The 27,680-nt window shown below is 38.6% G+C and overlaps 3 protein-coding genes across 3 annotated transcripts in view; 2 read left to right on the forward strand and 1 right to left on the reverse strand.

The window, feature by feature from the left end:
• Positions 1-1,746: 1,746 nt before the first annotated feature.
• LOC107744766 (gem-associated protein 4-like) lies at positions 1,747-5,771 on the reverse strand. The gene is made up of 2 exons (XM_016558570.1): positions 5,506-5,771; positions 1,747-4,945 (listed from the first exon to the last, which is right to left on the reverse strand). Exons 1-2 carry the CDS (start codon positions 5,513-5,515, stop codon positions 2,043-2,045), a joined length of 2,913 nt encoding a protein of 970 aa, XP_016414056.1. The 5' UTR covers positions 5,516-5,771; the 3' UTR covers positions 1,747-2,042.
• Positions 5,772-6,209: 438 nt separating this feature from the next.
• On the forward strand, positions 6,210-10,575 carry LOC107744811 (tapasin-related protein-like). The gene is made up of 8 exons (XM_016558636.1): positions 6,210-6,323; positions 6,647-6,829; positions 6,930-7,202; positions 7,830-8,159; positions 8,441-8,770; positions 8,941-9,033; positions 9,866-9,885; positions 10,153-10,575. Exons 1-8 carry the CDS (start codon positions 6,248-6,250, stop codon positions 10,159-10,161), a joined length of 1,314 nt encoding a protein of 437 aa, XP_016414122.1. The 5' UTR covers positions 6,210-6,247; the 3' UTR covers positions 10,162-10,575.
• Positions 10,576-24,980: 14,405 nt separating this feature from the next.
• Positions 24,981-27,680, forward strand: part of LOC107744803 (smoothelin-like protein 2) — an 18,387-nt gene continuing 15,687 nt past the window's right edge. Inside the window, exons 1-2 of the mRNA XM_016558630.1 lie at positions 24,981-25,065; positions 25,201-25,788. Of these exons, the coding sequence (XP_016414116.1) occupies positions 25,320-25,788 (469 nt within the window). The 5' untranslated portion in view covers positions 24,981-25,065; positions 25,201-25,319. The remainder of the gene's footprint in view (positions 25,066-25,200; positions 25,789-27,680) is intronic.

Here is a 27,680-nt window from a genome sequence, read left to right on the forward strand (position 1 = left end):
TAATATATTATGAACAAACATGAATTAACAGTATTTAAAAATTAAAATTAAACTAGATTAATAAATGCTGTAAAAATTGCTCATTATTAGTACATGATACCTAAAGTGATAGCTAGTAACCAACTGAACCTTATTTTAAACATTTGACATGCAAAACTGTCAACTATTGTCCTTATATTGTAATACTAACCTTATATTGTAATCATTACAAGCTTAAGTTGTAATTGCTGCAGGTTTGTTGTGCCTGAATACATGATGTTAAGTAACCACTTAATTTAACATATATCGTATTATAGCTGTATATTACTGTCATCAGGACATTACTTTAATAAACAGCTCTGGCTGATAATACTTCATAATTGTAACAAAACAAGCATTTTCTTTAAAGCTGCTTTGAAACAATGTTTTTTTTTTTGAAAAGCGCTATACAAGTAAACTTGAATGAATGTGATCGCAAATATATAACCGTAAAGAAGTGATAAACAACAACTACTATGCACAATTATTTATTTAACATTCTTCTGTGACAAACCAAATGAACAAAATTCAAACTCATGGTGTAGCAGTCATCCTTAGAATGAAAGTGTTAGCAAATATATAACCGTAAAGTGATAAACAACAACTACTATGCACAATTATTTATTTAACATTCTTCTGTGACAAACCAAATGAACAAAATTCAAACTCATGGTGTAGCAGTCATCCTTAACTGTGTTGAATTCCTGGTGTAATCTCATAACTGAGCTATCTTCTGGTGTAGAGCAGCTTTCATGTCTGCACAATGCAAATTGTCTGTGATTGTAGAGAAAAAGTGACGTGTGTTGAGTCCCTGCAGGGCAGTGCAGCTGTCGGGATATGCTGAGATCACGGCCTCATAGTGGGTCAGAATCTCCAGTGCACACAGGAACAGTGCCTCTGGTTGGCCAGGTATCATCACCTGCACATGGAGCACGAGACAGAAGAGCTGAGTGAACACAAACAGGACTTCCTAACTGCAAGCTCCAGAGGTTTTGGGGGATGGCGTAGTGGATGGCAGGGGAATCTTCTCAGTAACTGAGCTGATAATGCCCCTCATCGCATTGGCATAAAGCCGTCCCGTATGCACCCAGCCTTGAGGTGAAAGCCAATCAGAACAGCTCGAACTGCAGAGCAGCTGGAAGATCCGCAGAAGAAACACTGATAAGCGCAACTCGCCGGCAAACGAACGTAGATCGAGTAACGGAAGGAAATCGACATATTCTAGAGAGTACGGCACATAGAGTTTGCTTTACTAGAAGTTCTTGTAACACTTTCAGAAGTCTTTCCCATTCCCTAGATGTGCACCACGGGAGAATCTGACATGCTGCAACTAACAGCCCCTTGCCGAACATGTTGACTTCATCTGGTTTCAGCAAGTTTAGGGAGAGAGATTCCAGCATTGCCTCATGAACACGGTCTGAGAGAGCGCAGCATTCCAACCATGCTACAAGTCCAGTACCTTGTCCATACTGAGGCAAGTCCAGGCCGGACCACTCCTGCTCAGGAAGATCACAAACTGACAACAGTGTGTTTGGAACTTCATACTTGAAATGGTTTCCCCACACATCCTTCAGGTAAAAACGCACAGTCCAATCAAGTTCCTCCACTTTGCTGTAGAGCCAAAAGAGAGCTCTGGACCAAGCATCAGGTGCACGGGTCACTTCCTTGCCAACAATTATCCCCAGTGTGTGCAGTACAGACAACAGCAGATCTTTGGACACTCATGGTGTAGCAGTCATCCTTAACTGTGTTGAATTCCTGGTGTAATCTCATAACTGAGCTATCTTCTGGTGTAGAGCAGCTTTCATGTCTGCACAATGCAAATTGTCTGTGATTGTAGAGAAAAAGTGACGTGTGTTGAGTCCCTGCAGGGCAGTGCAGCTGTCGGGATATGCTGAGATCACGGCCTCATAGTGGGTCAGAATCTCCAGTGCACACAGGAACAGTGCCTCTGGTTGGCCAGGTATCATCACCTGCACATGGAGCACGAGACAGAAGAGCTGAGTGAACACAAACAGGACTTCCTAACTGCAAGCTCCAGAGGTTTTGGGGGATGGCGTAGTGGATGGCAGGGGAATCTTCTCAGTAACTGAGCTGATAATGCCCCTCATCGCATTGGCATAAAGCCGTCCCGTATGCACCCAGCCTTGAGGTGAAAGCCAATCAGAACAGCTCGAACTGCAGAGCAGCTGGAAGATCCGCAGAAGAAACACTGATAAGCGCAACTCGCCGGCAAACGAACGTAGATCGAGTAACGGAAGGAAATCGACATATTCTAGAGAGTACGGCACATAGAGTTTGCTTGACTGTAGAAGTTCTTGTAACACTTTCAGAAGTCTTTCCCATTCCCTAGATGTGCACCACGGGAGAATCTGACATGCTGCAACTAACAGCCCCTTGCCGAACATGTTGACTTCATCTGGTTTCAGCAAGTTTAGGGAGAGAGATTCCAGCATTGCCTCATGAACACGGTCTGAGAGAGCGCAGCATTCCAACCATGCTACAAGTCCAGTACCTTGTCCATACTGAGGCAAGTCCAGGCCGGACCACTCCTGCTCAGGAAGATCACAAACTGACAACAGTGTGTTTGGAACTTCATACTTGAAATGGTTTCCCCACACATCCTTCAGGTAAAAACGCACGGTCCAATCCAGTTCCTCCACTTTGCTGTAGAGCCAAAAGAGAGCTCTGGACCAAACACCAGGAGCACGGGCCACTTCCTTGCCAACTATTATCCCCAGTGTGTGCAGTACAGACAACAGCAGATCTTTGGACTCCATGGAGATGAGCGTCTCGCTCTCTACCGGCTGGTCCCAGCACCTATTGCACTCATTCAAGAGCTGAGCCAGACAATATAAAAGCGGGAATGGAGAGCAGCTCATAATCCAATGCACTGTGTCACTCCTGGTCTCCTGGCTCAGTGTGCACTGAAGAATTTGGAGACAAAACACTAAGTTGCTTGTGCTGGGAGATGCTGGGAGAAGGTACGGCTGGACAAACACATGCAAGACTTCTTCTGCAGGAAGGAAACTCCACTTTTCCCCTGTGCTTCCAGTTATGTTGCACTTCATCATCTCAGCCAAGAATTGCAGAAACTGGTTCTCCTCTTGAAGTGAGGATAGCTTGCTCCACACGGTGTCCTGCAGGCATCGACACAGCAAGTTGTCTTTGTGAATTCCCGGTGAAGACATGAGACCTGAGAGCTGCTGGAGAATCTCAGTTATCATAGCATGGGCTCCAAGGTTGACAACAGCCATGTGGCAGCATCGCCGCAAAGTGGCTTCAGGGTTCTGGAAAGCAACTCGGGCCACAGCAGAGATTGCTGCATCAAGTCTGCTGTTCGCACCACTTTGAATTATGCTGTTGAAGGCCAGATTGAGTTCCTCTGAGAAACCTATAGTTACAGAACTGGGAAGAAATCCGTGAAGACCTTTTCTGGAGATGGAGAGCATTTCTGAAAGCGTAGCATTTTTTTCAGGTAAGGACAAGTGGGAAAATATGTTTACAATAACATCCTTGAGCTTTTTGCAGTGCTGAACATCAGCATCACTTTGACATTTAGCTGTAAGCGTTGAGATCAACGTCATCAGAAGCTCTTTGGTTTGAAACGCACTCCCATTTCTCTCTAGACAATGAATCCACTCAGTCTCACTGAAATTCTGACTAAGTTTGAAGGCCAACAGTCCAGGAAGGCCTTCAAACCCCTCAAGATGATGGTCTAAGATGGTTATGGAAATATTTGCTAATTCAGCTGCAGAACTTTCAGGAACAGTGAATGATAAAGACGCCGTTAAGCCTTTCAAAGTTACTCTCAAATTATTCAAAGTCTGTCCATTTCCAACCAGGTCTTTTGCATGTGATGGTTGCTCCAAAGATGTCAGAACTCTATCCAGGCTATCTTTCAGACGGATCGCCATGACACTTGGGTCACTACTGGGCATCTTCAGAAGCCCCATAACCTCCCAGGAGCATATAATCTCAAGTGTGACCTGCATGGCCTGAATGAATGCCATTCCACACGGCTTGGTCTCTGCAGGAGTGAGAGTGGCAGCAAGGTCTCTCTGAGCCTCACGTATGACCTGAATCAGGTCAAAACCATCTATCACTTCCTTTCTCTTTTTAAGGCTCACTGTGCGAGAGATGTTTTGGAGTTTAATTTCGATGGAGAGATCGGTAGCATTATCTAAAAGGTAGCTGGCATACAATGTGTCCAGGCAATTAGAGAGGGCAAAATAACACAACTCAGAGGAAGTCAAATGCTCTTTTATTTTCCTCAGCCCCTCAAACAGTACGTGCACCACACATGTTGATTCTGGGTCAGGTTTGAATCTTTTTGATGCCAGGGGTGATGGCTCAGTCGTGGACATCATGGAGCGTGAACACTGAGCTGTAAAGAGCTGGTCTAAGGCATCAAGACATCCTCTCTTGTTCTTCAGTAGTTCCCACCACACCTCCAACAGCAGCTTCACGTCTGCTTCTGTACTGCTGCTTGTCACATGATCAACTAACAGCTTGAGCTCTTCACACCGTTCAGCTGGTTGAAAGCACAACAGCAGCTCCACATAGATGGTAGAAAAGCTCATCGACTTAACCAGCTCAAACAGCACAATGTGATTAATGTCAGGGAGGCTGTTCTGTACAGCAAACAATGGGTCTTCCTTCCATCTGATATCGATGTCCTCTCTGTTTCTCACCTCTAAGATTTTGCTCCACACAATACAGAGGATCCTCTTTCTCCAATGGACTCTGTCTTTGGAGTCTCTGAGCGAATGTTCGCATATCTCTTTGACTGCGTTAACAATTGGACATCCAATTCGATCCCAGTCCTCTTTCTTCAGAGACAGCAGTGGCTCAGGTTGGCATATCTGATTTGCAAGTAAGAATCCTCCCTGTAGTACAGCAGTCTTCTCACAGCTCAGCCATGACTCTGAAACAGAGGTGTACCAGGTGTTGATTTTTTCAGGCATGATAAATATCTAAACCTTGTATTAACACTTTCCATGTTAAGCAGTTTCCACCAAAATATCAGTAATTGGATATTGTTTTGTTTTTTTATAATACCAATACTGATTTAGTTATAGTCCAGTAATCAATGTGCATATTTTAAGACATTTTCATGTTTGTGTTGGGATATATTTAACTGTTCGCTAAAATGTTTCTAACTTGCGAATAAATTTAGTCTGTTCCATAAATTAATGTGGGATCTACTTGAAACAGCGAAATGCTTTCAGAATCCTTCTGTCATTTTGATCATATATGAATATTGATAAAATGGGACACGTAATGATTACTTGGCGTTTCGATCATGGTGGTGTTTTTAAAATATGATCCAAATGGCTGAATCATGTCATCATGTGCTATTTTATAAGAATAGAAATATATAAACCTAATGATAGAATGTTAAGCGCAGATAACGCCATGCATGAATTAAACAACGTTTCAAGTACAAGTATAATATTTCACATCAAAACTACAAAAGATGATTACCTTGAGCCATGATTTCTGTGCTTGCAAAGAAATGTCACCAGCTGTAACTATAATGTAACTAAATATCCACTGAATCCCTACGCTGAGAAAATTATCACGGCTGTCACGATGCATGCCGTTTTCAGATGTTTATTTCCGGAAATCTGAGAGAAATATTAGTTTTGAATGGTAATGCTTAACACGTTTGCCTTTCGAGTTTTCAATGCAGAGCGTGTGTGTGTGTGTGTGCTTCCGTGTCACCGAAGACGGCTGGAGAGAGAAAGAGGCGAGCGCCATCTCATGTTCCGCGTGCGGTTTATTTTATTTATTTATTTATTTTTTTGTAGCGCCATCATCCGGACGTGGTGGGGAGTTTCACCTCAGTGACTCGAATCTTTTGAATCCCTTCACAAAAAAAGATTCATTCACTTTCGTTCATTGAGTCGTTTAGTGACGTATTTGCAGGTTATGATTCACTCAAAAGATTCATTAAAAACACCAAGTCCTTCACAAAGACTTGTTACGCTTTACTGAATTGTGTCATTCTTGCACACTGATTTGTCAAAGTTCATTCAGTTCGCTAAAAATATTCAGTTAACTAAAATACGAGTCAGTGCATGGGATTGAACGCGAGCGATTTGTTCAGTTTTAAGATTTGTTCAAAATACAGATTCGTTCACAACCGACACAGAGCCAGACTCGCATCAGTTTGACGAAACGAAAGAGAAAGTAAATGCTTGCATGGCGGTTTTAGGAAACTGGAATGATTGTCCCGAGGACGAGATTATACATTATGTTTTGGACTTTTGGCGGTCTTATCCTAGCACTTTTATGCTTAGGTATTTGTAAATATGACTTGTAAAGATTACTGCCCGACTATTTTTTCCTTCTTGGCTTCCTTTACTCCTCTACTCGTATAATGAAATATTATGCAAAATGTGTATTTTATATATAAAACGGAACTATCAGGTAAATTAATTAGTAATATTTAAAAGGAAACAAAGTCACTTTTATATTGCAAGGTTGTTTATAATGGGGACTGTGTATACTAGTACTTCTATTTTCAGTTTTGTTTAGCTCCACATTTCATTTACAATTAATTGAGTATTGGGTTTATCCTGTTATTATTCCCTTTATTTACTGATTTGTTTGTTTTGAGCAGGTGTAAGTGGCTCACAGTCTCTTTATGATGTTCAGTGGCTTCCTTGTCCGTTTGTGGATGAGAAAGTTCATGTAAATGAAGAAGGCCACACAGAAACCAAGTATATCAACAGAGAGGCTGTGCTTCAATTTGGTAATGTCGGCGACAAGCCTTTACACCCTACCATTACCTTCCTCGTCACAGGTGAGTGAAAGTGATTTGAAGTTATAACCTTAATAAAGGGCCTATCCTTTGCTCTTTAATGAATCTACTGTGTGTTCATTTGTTGTGTATAATAATGCAGCCTCTAAAGTGGATATGAGGCGTTATTTGGAGGGAAGTGAGGATACACTACACTGTGAGATCCGTAGATACAGCACTGGAGGGATTGTAATGCGCTGGCCCACTGCAGGAGCGCAAGATCATGACGTCTGGTTCACCTGTACAATACGCCATACACAAGGCTTGTTTGTCATTACCACCTTCCTCAGACACACAACTGCGACTCCTGCCCAAGGACAGGTGGACTTCCTGCAATGGAAAATAGTCAATGATAGGGATCTCCTGTCAACATCAGGTAACAATCAGGCAGGGGTGTTTCCTCCTAGGAGGCAAGGGAGGCAGTGCCTCCTCCAAAAATTGGATGAGAATATAATACAAAAATAAAACAATGCAAATATTCAATTATCCCAGCATTTTCAAGTCATATTCAAAATTTAAATGATTTGAAAACATGATCAGTTGGGGTTTTTTGGTGAGTGATCAGCTTTAGTTAAATTACAGGTATATTTTCATGTGTGTGACAATAACGATACCTGCATTGTTTACTGAACTTTGATTACTGATGATCTGAAAATAAGTTGACTACCTGAACAATACTGAAAAAATAAGGTGTTCTTACATTGTTTTTAACAAATGTAAACATGCTTAAAAAGCACTAACTTGATGAGAAATATACTTAATTTTAATAAATACAATATTAATTACATTGTTAATGTAAACATACAAAAAAAAACAGTTGGTTGTTGTTGTCAACATTAAGTGTAACTGGAACATGAATGTACTCATTAAAAAACACGTATTAAAAAAAAAAACAGTGAGAACTTTGCCTCCTCATTTCAGAGCACCACTGTAGTCAAGGGGCTCTGCTACTTTTTCCCCAACCATGTTTTATTTCATCCTGTCTTCCATATATGTTTTCCAGCTGCAATGGTTGTTTTGACCCGGACACCCTCAGTGGAGGTGGGATTCTTGAAGGAGCCAAACCTGCACTGTCAGTTTGCAGTGGATCATAAACTGCCTAATGCAACGGTGGAGTGGAGACTGCAGCGGCACGGGGAGCGCAGCAAGCTCTTCAGCTATTCCAGCCGCACAGGGAAGATTGACGGCAGCGGAGTAGCTGTCAAGGCCATCGCCGCTGGAAACGCCTCCTTTAAACTTCCACCCACCAGAAAACACAGCGAGGGCACATATATCTGCTCTGTGATGGTTCCTCCTCTCTATGGCAGCCATGATATTCCCCTTACCCTAAGTGGTGAGATGATACATTTCTTTAATTCAATTCAGTTCACGGTTTTTTTTTGTATAGTTTATTTATTGTTTCAAATCAGCTTCAGAGATAAGTGGGGTCAAATGTCGTTTTGGACCCCATTGACTTTCTTTGCATGGATAAAAACAGCTATTACATTTTTCAAAATATCTTCTTTTGTGCTCCACTGAAGAAAGGAAAGTCATACAGGTATGGAATGGCATGAGGGTGAATAAATGATGGAACTATCACTTGAATGTTTATTTTTTCTCTTTCAAACTCCATAGAACAACCCCGTGTGTCTATAAATGTGGGCTCCACATTGTCTATGACACTTGGCAAGGACCAGAAGCTAATATGTGATGCAGAGGGGTACTATCCATTGGACGTAAACATTGAGTGGTACCGTGAAGTGTCTGGAGGCAGCCCTACGCCTTCATTCTTGAAGAATGTTCTGTACTCCAGTCATCGACTTCATCAAGATGGCACATACTCGCTCTCAGCCTTCTTCTATCTGCAGCCTGGCCTAGAGGACTCTGGATATAAGTACACCTGCAGAGTATCCCATAAGTCCTTGCTCACTCCCATCCGCAAGAGCTTTTATCTCATAGTTACAGGTGAATCAGATGCAGCCCAAATACAGAATTATTTGCACAAATGGAAAGTCCCTAAATATCCTTTAAATTAGATATTACAAATAACCACTAGGTGGCAGGCATGATGTTCCATTATGACAGATTTTCAGCACTCTTCAATATACTTTTTTTGCTTTGTTTGTTGATCACAGAACCTGACTCTACCATGTGGTATATCACAGTCATTGGATTCATAATTGCCATGCTAGTAATTATTTGTTATATGCTGCCTCAGTATCTTGCAGGTAAGTCATTTGTTGTTTATAAACCACTTTATAAACTTTTTTATAAACTTTATTGTGCATCCCTCATTTTAATTGTTATTATTTGATGGGGTTTTTTACATCCTGAAAACACTATGCATCGTATATTCCTATTTGATCTATATGGTCCCTTTAGCATGTAACATGAAAATCTTGGTTTTCCACTTAGATGCATATCAAATTTCCAATGTATTTTCTTTAAAATTAAGAAACATACATTTGGAAATAGTTTGTTGAGGCACCTCTTTGCATATTGTGGAATACCATGGCACCTTGTAGCATGTGAAAATAAATACATACATAAACAAAATAATATTAATAACATAAAAATAAATTAAACCATGAACAGTATATTTTTGCTTTTTGCAAAATCCTGACACATGTATAAATTATAAATAAATTGTTATATAAATTATAAATATATTTGTTATTGTGAATAAATATTTAGCCAAAAAAGATCTTGTTTGTAGTTCATTTATTTTAATTTTATTAATTTATTTAATTATTTAATTAGGTATTTAATATTTATTTATTTTCTTTGTTGTACACAACTATTTCCTGATTTATTTTTCTTAGAGTAAAACAATGTAATACACATATTTTTGATTGTAATATCTCAGAATCGTGCATCCCAACTCCTGGTCACAATTATTTGTCATCAGTAGACAGTGATAGTGTGACTGATAAGTAAAGAATTAATTAAGGCAGTCTGTCAAAATTTTAATGTTATCTGGAATAAAAACATTGTTTCACCTTTCAATTATTCTATTCACCTGTGCAAGTTTCATGTTCTTAATATTTTCTCTTTTTTTAGGTAGAAAAGCAGCAAAAAAGGTGAGAATGAAGGTGTAATAGAATAGTAACAATAACATTTCTAACAACATCCTTTGTGCAAATTTACATGAACCCCAGCTGTGTATGACTGAATATGAGTGAGATGAATGGGCTCTCTGTACTGTTTATGTTTGTGTATGTGTGCGTGCTGTGTGTACATGAATGTGTAGTTACTGACATATGTGGAAGTGTGACATAAGTGTGTGCGTCTATTTGCCATATGTCCAGTCTCACGCTGTATGTTTACCTTATGTCTCATATGTGCAGAGGTTTTGAGAGCTCATGCCTGAGGACTTGAAGTACAGCGTCATGGAAACCGACAACACATCCCTCCCTTCGTCTCTTTTTCTCCCCTCATCCCTGCCGTTTCCTCCTGCTGCTACATTCGCCAAGATCAGGTGCTCTTCATGAGAAAATGGGGAGTGCGTTGTGAGGTGTAATTCCAGATCTCATGGTTTATGCCCTTGTTTACTATGGCTGATAAGGCACTGTGGTTCTTTATGAACTGAGGAAGAATTTGCTTGTGGCTTTCTGGGTTGTATCTTTTTTGGCATCTATAAATTTGAATGTCAATTTGGCATGAATGCAAAGTGCACTTTTGATGTTGATCATTTTGAGTTGTAAGTTAAAAATATTACAAAATAAGTGGGGAAAGGTATAAAAAATGTTTTTGCACTTCAGTTGCAAAAAATTTATAAAAAAAATAAAATATGCCTCTAATTTTCGAAATAATGCAGATGAACTTGTACAATTTTTAGGATTTTAAATAAAATCTGTGTGAGATTTATGTTCTGATTGCGTCAAATTGAAATATATCCATCTTCAGAGAACTTTGTGTGATGTTTGCAGCACTGTGTTCCGCTCACAGTGAAAGCCAACACCAATGGCGCTCTGAGGCCTGTGGGGTTTTGAAGTATTCTTGGCTAAATACTCATCTCTGGACCACGGAGCCCCCCGTGAGGCATCTCCCTGACTCCCAGTTAGCTACACTATAAACACTTCACTCAGGAATGGCAGCTGTTCCCAAATGGTACTTGGTACATTCCCCTTCTCCCACAGTACCCTCCTCATCTCTTTCTCACTCGGTCTCATCCCAGCTACAATGTTTTCAAATGCACAATGGAGCCATTATAAGGAACTTTATTTGTGAATTCAGAATCCCTGGTTTCATGATTAGTAATGTCATTCATTGTACATGCTTTGACCGAAAGAAACTAGGTTTTGTTTTATTTCAAGGTTTATTCAGCGGTGATGCTCATTGGGCTTGTTGGAAACTAGCATGCCTGGTGGGTCAGCAGCCAGAGGAACGTCAGTGCTCAGTCCTCAGCTGCCCTGGGACCGTATGAGGCTTATGCCTTGAAAAATCAAGAGTCTCTATTACACCAACTGCATAAATGATGGGCCGCCTGCCCGTGGCTGGTGATCTGTTATTAGCCCCGTCAGTTTCCATTCGACCAGTTGACATTTTAAACAACATGCGGCAGTGGCTTGTTTTATTTCGGCTAATGTGTTGTGGAAGTTAGCACAGTTCTAGCACAATTTAATCAGCTGAGCTGAATTAAAGAATGATTGGGGTTGATTAACCCTCTCCGAACCTGCAATAGGCGACCATGTGGCCACGGTTTCACCACAGATGGGATTTAAAAACAAACAGGCCTCATCACTCTGGGAGGTGTAGTATGATTCAAAGAGTACTGAGAGAACGGCTTGTTTTGTTTGCAAAGCCCAGAAACGCAGAGCCATGTGACTGCTGATGGTGGTCAGTGCTCTGGGGAAATCAATAATGGCTCAATTTATTTTTCATAATTGATGGCTAAATATTTCCCTAAGAGACTTTAAGGTACAACAGAGAATTTTCAATATAGCTGCTTTTTAAAGAAGAGTTATTTAGTATTATGTAATATACTGTAGTCGTATTTATTAATATTTTGTATTAGCTTTATTTATATTTTAAGTTTTAGTAATTTTGTTTTTGTCATTACATATTTTCTTAAATATTTTTATCTAGCTTTATTTTTTTGTTGTTTATTTTTACAGTTTTAGTCATTTTAGTACTTCAGCTTATATAAAAAAAAATTTCACTTAGTTATAAAGGCAGGATTTAGGTTTATTTAAATTTATGTTTTTAGTTCATTTAGGTTTATTTTTCCCATCTACTATTCAATTTTCATTTTATTTCAGGTATTTTATATATTTTATTTTTAATAGTTTTATTTCACACCTGTATGACATTCTTTTTTCTGTGGAACACAAAAGTGTCTCAGTGTTTTTTTGTTGTTTGTTTGTTTGTTTTGTTTTTGTCCATGCAATTAAAAATCACTGTGACTTGTTGTTTGGACCCATTGATCTTCATGGTATGGACAAAGATAGTTCAAACATTCTTCAAAACACCTTCTTATGTGCTCCACAATATGATGGTGAGTAAATTATGATAAATTTCATTTTTGGGTGAACTATCCCTTTAAGGCCACATTTTATTACCTCTATAGTCTGCAGTCTCAGACATCAGGGTGGGTGATAGGTCATTTCTTCTTTTTCCAGTCACTGGGAGTTGAAGTTGCGGTTAAGTATTTGTAGTACAACAAATTTGTTCTCCTGACTGTCCCAAATGGTCTAGTACTTTATTTCCTCAGCATTTGTCTCAGCAGATTTCATTTGTGTCACATAAAATTGCTAGACATTTGTATCCAATAAAATTCCAACTTTCTAATGTTTCACAAGACCCCCCCCCACCCCCCGTATCCTGTCTTATCTTCTTCTCTATATGTCCTGCTGCCCCTTCCTGTCCTGTCCTGTCCTGTGTGTGTGTGTATTTTTCCTGTGATGTTCTGCACCTTTGGCCTGTGTTTGAAGTCTGGTGGTATGAAGATCCAAAAGGGAGACTTTCCCTTGGATTCTTTGGTGAGGGCACAGGCTAGATGCTCAATCGGACCCCTTACATTTACATTACAATCTGTCATTACCCTCTCTCACTCTCTCTTTTCTATCGCTACTGTCTTTTCACCCTCCTTGCATCTCTATGCTCAGATTTTTCCCGTTGGCCAGCGCTGCCAAGACTAGCTGACACTATGACTTGTAGTATTTTTATTGTGTGAGATAGTTGGTTGAGAAATTGCGTCTTCTCAGCACCTGATGACACCTATGAAGACCACTGATACGTGTGTAGGAAAGATCAGGATGCCGATCTGCTAGACATCAACGTCATTGCCATTTCATAGTTGGTATGTCCAGTTAGTAGGGATGTCCAGCTCTAAATAGAGGTTTAACCAGATACATGATTTAAGGTTCTTTTAAAGTGAATTACAGAGAGGTTCATCTTTACAGACGTTGGGGATAAGTGGGCGAGCTGCTCTGGCAATAAAATACTTGGTATAAATACCACCATGATATAAACAAGTTTATGGCTGTGTAATTTAGTGCGTTCACAGACGTAAACATTTTAGCATCTGGAATATGATTTATACCATTTTGATAACTGTGACACTCATTAGATCATAGAAAAATGAGTGTTATGGAAATGTCATAGCACATTCTCCACTAATGCATAAACCAAAAATGTAAACTTTAAAATAAAATAAACAACGAATAGCAGATAAGTATCGCTTTTTATTTCTCCTCTTTCCTACTACTTGTTTCACTTCTGTTTCAGTTTTTTATAACCTTCAGTCAGGTTTTTATTATTATTTTTTAATTTTAAATGTCACATTTGTTTTTATTTTTTATGTATGTATTTATTTTTATTTATTTTTAAATAATAGAATGAACTCAATGCATCCTTAAAAATTAAGTAAAATGGAGGGTGAATTTATATTCAATATAACATTAACGTTCATATGCATTTGATTATACAGTGAGCCTGTGGGGAGATGCTTTTCTAATATTATCAGTCTGAGAAAAACTGAGTCTGAAGATCTATGTTTAAATAGGCTGGAAGTCTGTCTGAAAGGGGATCCAACACATCAACACATGGAAGCATGAGAATGACATGAATGAAAATAGCTGTGGGACATAATGGGCTCAAGGGGCTCAAAGGCGATAATAGTTTACTGTATCTCAGCAGCCATTGCTTTGGTGTGGTGTTTATTGGTTTATGCCAGTAAGCACGCAACATATAGGCCTACCTAAAACACATCCCCTAAGGCTGTTATTGTTATTTTTTTCTGTAAGGCACAGCACAGACAGAAACCGAGTGGGAGAACAGAAAGGGTAATTGTTCCACACCTTCTGTGAAACAAACCTGTGGATCCATGTTAAATGAATGCCAACTAAGAAAACAAATCCTGATGAAAGTGCTTAGCTGAAACAAAAACACACCTTTGAAACATTTAAAGGGTTGAAGATAAGAGGAAAAATCACGTACCGCTACGCACACATGCACACAGCTTTCCTTATTAGAAAATTGGGCAGCATATGTGCATACGTGCGCACTCAGTCATGATGTCATGGAACAGACGTACTAAAATTCTTAGCAATCGTTCAGAGCTTTAGACCATATATGATTAAGTTCTCCGAGGACTTGCCAGGAAATATCGCCAAGTTTTTCCTTCAGTCATTTGGCTCTCCAGACACAGAGGTGATTAAAGATGAAGCTGTCAGCTGAAAGTGAGCTTCAGAAATATTTGACGCCACAAACTGAGTGATAGCTCTAACATCCACATGGCTCGCCTCTGTATTGCAGCTCTGTACTGTAATTTAATGGCAGCCATCTTTATGTCATCTGTTATTTTGTAGGAATCCGCAGTGAGGGAGGATTTAGACTAACCAGTGAACTACGATCCCAAAGACGTTCCCCTGCTGAGCTCCTATTAGTTTGTGACTGTCCGTGAATGTACAAGATTCAAAAACGTGGTTTGTTGGTAAAGTATGTCATACCCTGCATTTGATGGCTTTCCTGCTTGTAATCTGATTCCTATGATGTGGTGTGTTTTGCGCTGAACTGACTGAAGAAATGGATTCCTTTTGGGAGAGAAGACCAGCTGAGAAGTCAAAAGTCAGGATCAGACACCCTCCCCTGCAGCGCTACACGAGAAGGGTCAGTCGGGCAGATTCTCAGCCATTAAAATGGGTAGGAATGGAAAAGCCTCATTGTCCACTGACCTCCCCTGACCCCATCTCCTCCTATGCCTTCTGGACCTAGTGCCGGGAAGTGAAGTCATCCACACCGGTTTATCAGGTCTACTGGGGGCCAGTCATTTTCTCTATCTCTTTACCTTGTCTTGTCTTTTCTGTCACTGTTTATCTTTCTCCCATTAGTCATGTTAGCGTCTGTGTCCCTCTGTCAGCTCAATCAAGTGTGTTTGCACTTAGACACAGTCATCAATAGCTCTGGCGCCTCTGTTGCACGCCTCAGTGTTCTTTCTTTTCATTTAACATGGAGTAGTATACGTTTATTGCACAGCTCTCTGGAATGCTCGATTGTGATTGGTCAGTTGCAACATTCCATGGTCAGATATTTTTTACATATAGGCCTCTAAACTGTACATTTGATCATTGTACCCGGCATCCAGTCCCCTACACTTTGCTAGTATCTTGTAGTCTCTTTATTCACATATAATAAAATAATTTAAACAAAATCAATAAATAATGTCCATTATTTATTAAATAAGTGAGGGGCATAATGGGGTGGTTCTTCAACTATGGGCACTTTTCCCAGCGGTTGATTTTTCTCAAGTTGTGATGTTACAGAAATAGTGACAGATCTTGTATTCATTTTTGACATACATTTGAGTGAAATGGATTATGGAAAAAGAAAAAAAAAAAGTGTAGGGTGGTTGTTGATTGGATGGAGGCAGATCTGAATGCAAACTCTGGTGAAGTCTAGTATATATGTATATGTCTGTCAGTCACTGATGTTTAAATTAAAAATTATGTGGTCAAATAATTTTTTTGTAAATTAAAAATTAAACAACATGGATGAATCATCACAATTAGATCAATAACATTTAGGCCTGGTTTCACAGACAGGGCTTAGACTAAGCCAGGATTAGGCCATAGTTCAATTAGGACATTTAAGTAATTTTTCATAAACATGCCTTAGAAAAAACATTACTGGTGTGCATCTTGAGACAAAACAAAGACACTGATATATTTTAAGATCAGTCAGTGCAAGTTTCTTTCAGTTGACACAGCTCAGACTTACATTTTAGTCTGGGACTAGGTTTAAGCCTTGTCTGTGAAACCGGGGGTTAGTGTTTCGAGACTACTATGAATACTACTTTCTAAAGTCTATATAAAGAATGAAATAAACAATAAAAACAGTTTAAACATTTATTGTGTGAAGATTATACATTTTTTACCCACATTATGACTCTCCCTCAGTTGTAATGTTTGACAACATTGTTATTGAGAGATATTTGATCCATGAATACAATTTTTAAAAATGAATGTCAAATTATGCAAAAAGTGTAAAAACAAATTACAATTATGATACAATTGTTTGTATTAAGGACACATAAAGTGCTAGCAATGAAATCAGCTCATCCAAAACAAAGAAATCTGCCATTGTTTTACAAAAATGTCATTTATATCCCCATCAATTCCACCGCAGAATGGTGATTTGAGATGTGGTGGAAATGAGATTTGTTCATGACAACAAAAATGGCAGAATTGTCCTGTGATACATTTATGTGTTACTAGACAAATTAAACTTTTGAGTTTGAAAATTGTGTTTCATTTTTACAGGTCAACAAGTCCAAAAGTACTAAAGAAACACCCATATACTCACAGGCTCTCATTCTCTATGCTGTATAGCATATATGTAGCAATGACTCGCTTTATTGAGCCTCCTACTACACTCAAATAAATGATTCTTGCCAGTAATTGAAATGAAGCAAACAATTTAAATAAAGTATATTTTAAAAAGTATAAAATAATTATTATTATTCCGAATTACGCTTTCTCAACATGAACGTAATGAATCCGAAATCAACCTGATCAAATTACATAAACTATACCTAATTTGTTGCAGTAAAGCGCGAATGCAGATGTTGCGCATGCGCATATTAGATTTTTTTTTTTTAAACTGAAGGCGGCAAATCGACTAGGGCGCGACGACGGTGACTCAACGGTAGCAAGGAAGATTAATGAAGAACAGATGAGGAGATTATACAAGGTAAGATATTTTCTTCATTTATAATTGATGTAGACTTAAACATAAACTATTTTTATTATTTGATCGATCTTGATTTACCTTAACTGCCCTAACTGCACTTTTTGGCGAATGAACTAACGTTAGATATTTTCGGTCTTCCCTGCTAACCTTATCTTGATCATTTTAAAATTTACTATCTTGCTATTCGAGTATGTGCATAATTTTTGCATTTAAGCAGATCACGCATGATTTTTTTTTTAAACAGTGTCATCTCGACATACGTTAAACGTTAGGATCTCGCGTAAAATCAAATCTGTTATCAAATATATGCAACTTGGATCATTTTAAGATATATATGGTCGACTATGTGCTCACACCAAATGAAAGATTTTGCAGGGGCTTTCATTCTCTTGCTCTCACACAAGCCTTTGTTTGGCTGACTGTTTATCCAGCACTTGGAAATAAGCAGTATTGGAAACTGGCGCCTGAATGAATCAAATAAGAAACATTCAACTGAATTTCTTGCTTTTTTAACTTTAGCTTTGATTATATATTATATTATATTATATTATATTATATTATATTATTAGAGTTAATTATAATATAATCTAGTTATAGTTGTAGTTAATTAAAACCATAAATAAATTTTAAAAAAACTTGTTGTTTTGTAACAAAATAAAATAAAAACTTAAACTTATTTTATTTCAGCTATTTGCCAAGGTAACATTTCTCATTTTCATTTAGTTTAACTTGAGGTACTAAAATAACTAAACCAAATAACTAATAACTAAAACTGAAATAAAAATGAATATAGACATATTATTTAAAAAGATAATAATAATAACAAAAAACATGGCAAAATTAACAGAAAATATAAATATTTCGAAATATTATAGAATTTCGAGGATACTAAATAACACTGATTATAATTTAATATTATTATATTATGTGTATTTATTTTTTACGATTACTTGAGTTCAAACCATTACTGGTGGAGCCTTTATTCTCTTAAACATGCAGTTATAAAATGCATTATGGAACCAGATGACATGTAGAGTAAAAATATGCACATCCGTATTTTCATTTTATGTTTTGACAATTTTTTTTCTTCCACTTTAGACCACTATCGTAGCCTACATGCTGACATCAACCACTAATAGAAAAAATATGTTTTTCTTCCCTCGAGTGAGAAACCAAAATGGTCATTCTCTGCACAGCTCATGTAACTCTCATCAGGAACACGGTCAAATAAGCCCATTATTACGCTGTCCAAACCACTCCAGAGGAGCACACGTATCCCAGCTCATCACTCTCAGCATGGTAACACTAATACCAATGATGATTTTCCAAGTGCACTGTTGTGTATGTTTGTGTCTGTGTGTGCGTGCGTGCATGCGTTAAAGACTATGTGGCCTCACCTTCTAACGGTTAAAGAGACAGGATGATGTCATGCAATATGAGGCTGCTGTAGGGCAAAGGAGCCTGGGAGGTTTTAGCTGAGTTTCGGTACAGCAGAGCAGATTGCAGAAACAATAGATGGATATGACAGAAAATGTGTTTTGGCTTGAGTTGCCTCGATTACATCACTCTTACTTGCTTCCTAGAAAATCTATCATTGCTAAAGTATTATTCTTGGCATGGGCTGCAGACTGATAGTTCCTGCTTCTCAGGAAGGGGCTGCAGCTTTGTGAAGAAGTTTTTGCATTTATTATGTGTGCTTTTACTTTCTGCTTGCACTCATATACTGTTCAAATATTTGGGTCTGGTAACATTTTTTAATTTTTCTGAAAGAAGTCTCTTGTGCTCACCAAGGCTGCATTTATTTAATGAAAAAATACAGGAAAAACAGTAATATTGTGAAATTATTAAAATAACAGTTTTTTTAAATTTGAATATATTTTGAAATGTCATTTTTTTATATATATATTAATATATTTTAAAATGTAATTCATTCCTATGATTGTAAAGCAGCTGCAGTCTTCAGTCAGTGTCACATGATCCTTCAGAAATCATTCTAATATGCTGATTTGGTGCCCAAAAAACATTTCTTATTATCAGTATTGAAAACATCTGTGCTGATTTTTTCAGGATTTTTGATGAATAAGAAGTTCAACAACATTTATTGGAATTTTTTATTTTTTGTATAAATGTATGTATGTGTATTTTTTGTATGTGCTCTTGCTAAATAAAAGTTTTATTTATTATTATTTTTTTTTTATCTTATATGAGCCCAAATTTTTGAAGAGTAGTGTAAAAATAGTGAGGTCTATTTTTCACTCTTTTCTTTTTAATTTACTTTGAATTATATCAGCATAAACAATATAAAAGTCTTAACTGTCTCTTTTGATCCATTTAATGTGCTCTTGCTAAATAAAAGTTTTATTTATTTTTGTATTTTTTTATCTTATATGAGCCCAAATTTTTGAACAGTAGTGTAAAAAGTAATGAGGTCTATTTTTAACTCTTTTCTTTTTAATTTTCTTTGAATTATATCAGCATAACAACATGAGTGATGTTGAATTGAATAATAATTTGTTTTTTGTTTTAAAACCATTTAAATCATTTAATTAAGTTTAATAATTTATTCATTGACATCCACAAGTTTGTGTAAACCCTGATTATCATATTATCTGAGATGATCCATGGAAACAGGACATATGGCACAAATTTACATATTTGATTTAGTCTTAGAAATATTTAATAATATTTATTTAACGCCACAATCCTAAATATTTATTTTCATTTCAGGGTATAAATGAAATAAATCCCAGATTTTCCTCAAACTTTTGGACTCCACTGTAATTTTTTCCCCACATTTGTAGAACGATATAACTTTTTGGATCTTCTCTCAACCCTTAATGTAATCCAAATGAGATGATCCACAGCTTTCATTGAGCACTATAATTTCCCCATTGTTCTTTTTAAAGGTTGGGCAATATGTAGCTTAGTTTACACCAGAATGACAAACAGCCTGTTTAATTTGGAAGGAAATTGTGATTTTGAGACATTAAGTAAATAAATATTAACAAACCTCAGCCTAAATCCAAACGGAATATTAAGTCATTGAGCAGTGGATGTAATTACTCTGCACTGTCACAATAGTTTCTGTTTACTTATTCCTTTTAAAGACAAAGCCCACTTAAGACGAGGCTCATTTCATGGATGAGATGAAGTCGGAATCACTTTCTCCACTGTAAAGGCATCCCAGTAGACCACTAGACCACGTTTCTACACAAGATTAAGTACAGTGTTGATCGAAGGGTTTAAGCAAACTGCACTGAATCAGGGGGTAATTGTGTTGCGGTGAGTTCTGATGTGGTTTGGATGTAATCTCATATTCCTCTTAGGCATGCTTATGTGCGTATGTATTTGATTGATTAAAGAGGCTGTTTATGTGTGTGTGCAGCAGTGGAGATCAGCACAGAGTACAGCTCAGTCAGCCCATCCTGGCTGTTCAGAGCAAACGGGGCTGTAATTATCCTCCTGTCATCTCAGGAGGTCGGCTGGGATTTGGGGAATGTGTCCCCCTCCTCCACATCCTTGTTCTTTTCACCTTTCAACCCCATCGTTCTCCTCAGCATAAGGGCATTTCTTCAGCTGGAGGATCACACTGTCACACCAGAGTGGACAAGACTGGCCGTTCGGTGTCCATCTCAGTGATGTGTGTGAGTATGTGAATGGTTTGTGAGAGCATGAAATCAATCACCTCTGGTTCAGATATGCATTATAGTCACATTTCAACCATAACTCACGTCATGGTGCAGCCTGCCAGAAATTGATCCGCTTATGCCTCTGAGAAAATGCCAAGAATATCACAAAAATAACTTTAAATCAGTTTTATTGTTCTCTCGTCTGCTTCTCGCACTCCCCCTCTCTCTCACTTGGCACAATGTGCACTTAATTAAATTGACTTTGAAGTGACTATGACATCATGATTTGGCTGTTATTCTTCTGGACGTGTTTGGACTTCTGGGTTCCCATGGAAACTCTGATGTAATGGCCACGCAGACTTGTTTTCAGGAAACCCACAGCTTACACGTGGTGAAATAGATGGGCTTTTGTTTTTTTAAAAGGATCGGTGGTTTGTCAACAGCAGATGAAAGCCAGACAGGGTTCGCAGGGCATTGGTTCGCTCAAACTGAGGATGAAACTTCAGCCTTTAGACTGATGGGTTGACATTTTCTCAATGTGAACAGGAAAAGTTTCAGTCTATGTCATCACGGCTGAATGTGGTTAAAGAACCATGTGCTCTAAAGCCTTAGTGGTTCACCCGGTGTGTGTTAAAGTTTAGTGACATAGAATTCATGATCTGTGGTTAACTTGACTGTTTACTGCATGTTTCCCACCATGCCTCATTCTTTCGAATAAGGCCAGACTGGTTATTTTGGGAGGGCACCACTGATCCATTTATAATAAGTCAAAGTAGTTAATATTGCTAGAAAGATTTTTTACATGATTCCACAAAAATGTCTCTTCACTGCTGCAAAACAAGCTTAAACATTCTTAGCTAGTTTGTTTCAGCTGCTAGAGGCATGTCAACTAATTAGGCTGGGAGACCAGCTTAAACCAGCTAAGACCAGCAAACCAGCACCAAAAGCAGAAATGGGGCATGACATGAAGCAATCAATCACCAAACATAGCCAATCAGATAATTTTTCCCTGTTTGCACGCTTTCTTGCACTACTAATGCATTGCAGCTGAAAAGCGTAAAGTTGTTCACATATCTTTTTTTTTGACACTTCCGAAAAGCTTCAATAAATGCCATGCTTTTTATGGTTTTCTTGTAAAACTTGAGGGATTTGTCAGTTTGTCACACATTATTTAATTCTCAACTTCCCCAATCAGTCTCTCTCCATCCATGTCTTTTGATTATATATTCTTCGATTCCAGTGAGCTTTTGGTGTGGGCCACAGCTGTTAAGATACAACCTGATTAACGTGATTACATTTTATAGCTTGTCACTTTATGGCATATTGTTGGGCTGCAAAGGTATTAGGGGCTGTTGACACAGAACTTGGTTTTGCATTCCATTGCACTCATTTTCCATTGTTTTTTATGTAAACATGTGCAAGACATCTTTGACCACTGCGCTTTCTTCTTTTGCAGTGTTTCACTCATGACAAGGCGTTCTTAAAAAGCTGCACTCAAGTTAAAAGAAGTTCCAAAGACATGTCTCTAGACCTTCATTCCACTACCCAACATCTAGTGTTCTTCAACGCTGAAACGTGTTGAAAGTCCTTTAAATTGGCATGGTACTTTGAAAGTAGTTCAGCTCTTGTATTTAAATCTGAACGCAGGATTCAAAAATGTTTTAGCAGGCAACCTAATGTGATTTAAAAAACTAACAAAAAGGATGCATTAAATCCTATCAAAAGTGATAGTAAACACATTTATAATGTTACAAAAGATTTCTATTTCAACACAGAAATGCATTCTGCGTTAAAGGCCCCTTAAACTGGTTTAAGGGGCTGTTCACATAGAACTTGTTTTTGTGTTAAAAACTGCAACATGAGAGTAGCAGAAAAAACCTGAACATCCGATGCTGTCCTATTTACTCAGGAAACAATTGAAAAGCTGTACAGTATAATGCAAACCTTTTATAGCTTGTGGTAAGCATGCAGTGTTTGTTTGTAAAATAACAACTATGGAGAAAGTTCAACATAATTGCATGATTGCTAAAAGTGTTAAAAATAAACAAAACAGTCTTTCATGACTGTTTATCTGACTTGTTAATCTCGTACAAATTTGTCACAATGACTGTATGCATGAGTATGTTTAAATCAGACATAATCTTACAGTGTAATTTGGTGAGTCATATCAGGACTGTATGTCAGCTGCCATTTCCCAACACCCAGAGATCCTTGGGGCTCAGCAACTCCTTAGGAAGAAGTTATAGTTGTGTCATAGTTTTGTCTTGGTCACATCCTTCTCTCATATCAGTGTTGCAATACCTGTGCAGGTTATCTCTGTCACTGATCCCTCCTCAGATAAGAGTGAACAGATCTTGCGTGAGCATGTGAGGTCTTGCACTGGTCTGTCTCGGCGCTACTGATCCAAAAAGCGTGTCTGATCCATTCTGCTCGACTTCTCAGAATCACCATCATGTATCTCAGGATCAGATAAGGGCAAAAGGGAAGAAATGGTGGCTGCATTCGATACAATAACAAACTGCCAGGGAAAAGCACGACGTTGTGCTGTTCCTCCATGTGCCTGTTGCTGATCCCGAGAGACATTTACAACCCATGCCTGACGTGAAAGTCTGACATCATTGCAAGATGGAAATCATATTTGGGGGGGGGACCTCTGTTTAGATCTGTCTAGATCAAGATGTCTTGAGGAAAGATTAATAGATATCTTGTTCCTCAGCGTGGCATTTTCTTCCTGCGTTCGCTCAGAGCTCTGTTAAGTAAAGTTGATGAGCACATGCCCAGTGTGTACAGCTATAAATCACTTCCGCTCTCCCGCGGCTTCCAGTGTTTACAGTAAACAGTGGGCTGGAATGCAAAGTTATTTCAGTCAGTTGGCCAGGACTCATTGGTTGTGCTACAGGCCGTTAGTCCAACCCAGAGCCCCCCTGCACCTCATTATGTGATTAGGCCTGTTTGCTCTGCCGGGGTTCTGTTGCAGCTCTACACTCATCCCTTCACCCACAAAAGACAAACACAGACGCAAACACAACAAGCCCACTTCCTCCAGATCCATTATGTCCCTCTATTCACCCTAAACAGCAAACTCTTGAAATCCAATCGGCCCCCATTTTGTCTATACACTGATTGATCATCACAGGACGCAAGGTCAGTTTGGAAAGGACAAGACTTTGAACTCTTAGGAAGTACAGAGGAGGATTCTCCAGGGAATGACCTCTTTGTTTATTCATTTGAAATGAGTTCAGCTATTGTATTCAAATGAGAAGGCGGGATTCTAAAATGTTTTGGCAGGCAGCTTAATGTGATTTTGTTTTTGTTTTTTTTAATTCAGCAAGGATGCCTTTAATTTATTAAACGTGACAGTAAAGACATTTCTAACATTACAAAAAAATATTTTTTAAATAAATGTGGTTCCTTTGAACTGTCTATTCATCAAAGAATCCTGAAAAAAAAATCAAGGTTTTCCCAAAAATATAAAGAGGCACAACTGTTTTCAACACTGATAATGATAAATGTTTCTTGAGCAGCAAATCAGCATATTAGAATGATTTCTGAAGGATCACGTGAGACTGAAGCCTGAGTTATGGCTGCTGAAAATTCAGCTTTGCCATCACAGGAATAAATAACATTTTCAAACAGTTATTTTAAATTGTAATTATATCTCACAATATTACTGTTTTTAATGCATTTTTTATCAAATAAATTCAGCCTTGGTGAGCATAAGACACTTCTTCTGTTTGCATGATGCAACTTTCTATTTCTGCAGCAACACGTTAGGTAACCCAAAATCTCACACCTCATAATTGTACATTAATCTTTAAATAATATTTACAGACTGGATGTGATTGTGTCACATCGCACAGAATTTTCACATTCAGTGCTGACAGGCAATTAGCTTGCTGCTGGAAACTTGTCAGGACATTTTAAACCGCATATTGTCACACTTTTACAGTGTAAGCAGGCACTTTAAAACTTTAAGAGTGCAGTCTTTATCCTGACCTCAAGCACCACACTCCGAACCCAGCGAAAGTGAGACAGAAAAAAACAAAAGGCGTGACTGTTCCTCTCTGATATAGCACCGCTGAGACATTGGGACATGCTTGAGCTGGAGAAATGTGAGCAGTGGCCTTTATCTGTCAGGAGAAAAAAAAAGAGTGAGGAACAGTGAGTGTGAGAGAGAGAGAGAGCAGAGACAGAGCACTGTGTTGTGAAAGTGGAGATTAATACAAATACAGTGGAAAGAAAGAGGGGGAGCCGGGATAAAGTGGAGCTCTATCTCTCCTCCTCTTTTCTCTTGTTCCCTCCCTCTCTCTGCTCCCTCCCCCGTGCTGCAGAAGTAGTAGGAGGTTAACGTGACTGTGAGAGCTGTACTTTAAAACAGCACGGTGGGCTGAACTCACACACTCGGACACTCACAGCAGATAAATCATACTGAAACATAAGGTCTGTAAACACTCAAACACTCACAATTTGAACATTTTCTACTGTACTTTTTTAAGTTGGGTGAGATTTAAAGATGTTTTTTATTCATTAGATCAGGAAACAAAGTTTGTTTCTGACTCATTTTTGTCTCCACAGGTCACTGTTGTCAATCCCTCTGGATTTCTATAGGATCTGGGACTTTAAACAATTTCAAGAGGGAAATATCAGAGACAGGTGTAGGACTGTAAAGGAAGGTACCTGGACACATAGTGGAGATGGATGCAGGCCCGTTGGCATCAGTGGCCGAAGGCTCTCCGGAAGGGGAGACTGTGTGTGCCGCTTTGGCCCGCTATGAAACCACATTGCGGGATGCCGTACGTGAGATCCATGTGGACGTCAGTGCTTTCAAGCTGGGCATCGAGCGGAGACTAGAAGAGGCCATTAATGTGAGTGGACCTCTGGGCCGGGCCGTGGCACAGCTGCAGCAGGAGAACCGGCAGCTCAGGGGTCAGTTAGAGGCCCTAACCCGACAGGTAGAGATGCTTACGGGGTCGGTGTGTGACAGAAGCGCACTTCTCACTGAAGGATCGGCACCACCACAGAGCAACAGCAGCACCGTGGGGCATCAGTCTCCACCGTCTGCGGCCCCCAGCGTAGCAGCTCTGACCGGCTCTGCCTCCAGCCCCACCGCCACACGCTTCTCCAGCAGAGCCACCTTCTCCGTCACCAGCAAAACTAATGTGAGTAGACATTTGCGAGAATGTGTGTTTAAATGGAAGCATGAGCTCGAATGAGGTTATTTTGTAGAACTGGAAAAAAAGGATTGATGTGAGGAACTTTATGTTCAAAAACTAAATATTTTGACATAGAGAAGCCCGAAGCTGGAAAACGTATACAAACTAACTGAATGTTTGAAAAGGCAGAATTTGTCTCAGACCTTTGGCGCAGTCTCTGATAAATGTGGGATGAAGTTTGGATCAAGTGACAGATACACTGCCACAGTTTCGCCCTAGTATTATGATGAACTTTGGAATTTTTACTATGATTTCAATATTTGACATGGTCTTACTCAGTCAGTAATAAAGATATAAATGTTACATTTTCACAGAATGTTCTTTACCTTATGAAGGATGATTTTATATAGAAAACAGTAAATCACCAAAAATGACTTTAGCTGGGTTTTCACAGACAAGGTCACATTTTATAAAATTAATGCATTTTTTAAACTGCAAAGGCGGCATAGAAGCTGCACCCGAAGTGGCTTAAATTCCTAAAAAGAGGCTGTTTAATGAAGCATAAATACATTTACATGGGAATTTAAATTGCTAGAGTAATGTTATTTAATTGATGCTTAAAATAATTAAATTATTAATATGTGCTTAATACATGTAGAATTTATGGAATTCAATTATGGTAGCTCTGATGCTGCATTTAATTTACACTGAAATAAAGCAGCATATTTTATTACGGCTTTTATGCAGCATTGTGCTTTTGCACATAATTTGGAGCATGAATAAATCTGCCTTCACTCAGAGCAGCCTTCACTTGTCTGTATAAAGGCTCCAGATTTTTGTGAAATGACAAATTTTTAATTAAAACAATCACTTTAAAATGCTCAAACAACCCAGATGTTTTATTCACATCAGTACTGATCAAACCAAGATGATTTAAGCGGTTTTAACAGATGTCATTCATTCAAAGCATGCTTTATTTGATTATGTACATTTCATAGTTTGTATATTTATACTGTAAATGCTGCAAAGTTGAGGGCATTTAGAATCCTAAGATGCAGTTCTTGATATGATGGAAAATGGCTCTATTCAGGATTACAGGACTACAGCTTTATTTTGTTTGAGGAGACTCTCTGTTGAGTTGAACCTGTCAGCTTTAAGCCTTTAACAGCTGCTGCTTGTGACAGTAAAACTCAAACGTCATGCAGTCGTCACTTATTACTTTAGAGCACGGTGCTATGAAGTATAAAAATACTATAATTTGCATAGCATGCAAATCAAATGGAATTGTTTCATAATGTCTTGTTTTAGATTTCAGGTTCGTAAATGGTTTTTCTAAATCATCATAATTTTAGTAGCAGGGAGTGCAGTTGATTTTGGCTGTGAGTCAGTAGAGACAAGGAAGGCTGTTATCTTCCCTGCCACATCCACACCTGCCAACCGTATAATGAGAGAGCTACGTTTTGGGCTCGTAAAATACTCAGAGACTGTTGTGGCAGGTCTGTGGAGCACTACTTTTCAGGCTCAGCCTGCAGGAAAAAGTGAGCGAGAGAGAGAGAAAGACTGGAAAAAGACAGCGAGACTCCACGTGGGGATGTGTGCTGGCCTGCCTCCACGTGGCTGTACTGAGAGCACCTGCAGATATCATGAGTATCACACTTTATCTCTCGCTCTTCCTTCTAACTCCGTGTCTGTCTCTGATTCTTTCAGAGGCCTGATGTACTTTCCGTTCTTGGGAAATAACAGTTTATCCTGGGCTCAATCTCAGACTGCCGCCACTGTATCTGAGGCATTTCTTGTTCTTGTCTCTCAACTATCATTCTGTCTCACACGAAACAATGTCTCCAGAAACTCGTCCTCTCCATCTGTCTTTCATTCTATGCTTGGCCTCTCTCACTACGGTTC

The sequence above is a fragment of the Sinocyclocheilus rhinocerous genome, unplaced genomic scaffold, assembly GCF_001515625.1.
Source record: "Sinocyclocheilus rhinocerous isolate Xijiao unplaced genomic scaffold, SAMN03320098_v1.1 scaffold738, whole genome shotgun sequence".
Taxonomy (NCBI): domain Eukaryota; kingdom Metazoa; phylum Chordata; class Actinopteri; order Cypriniformes; family Cyprinidae; genus Sinocyclocheilus; species Sinocyclocheilus rhinocerous.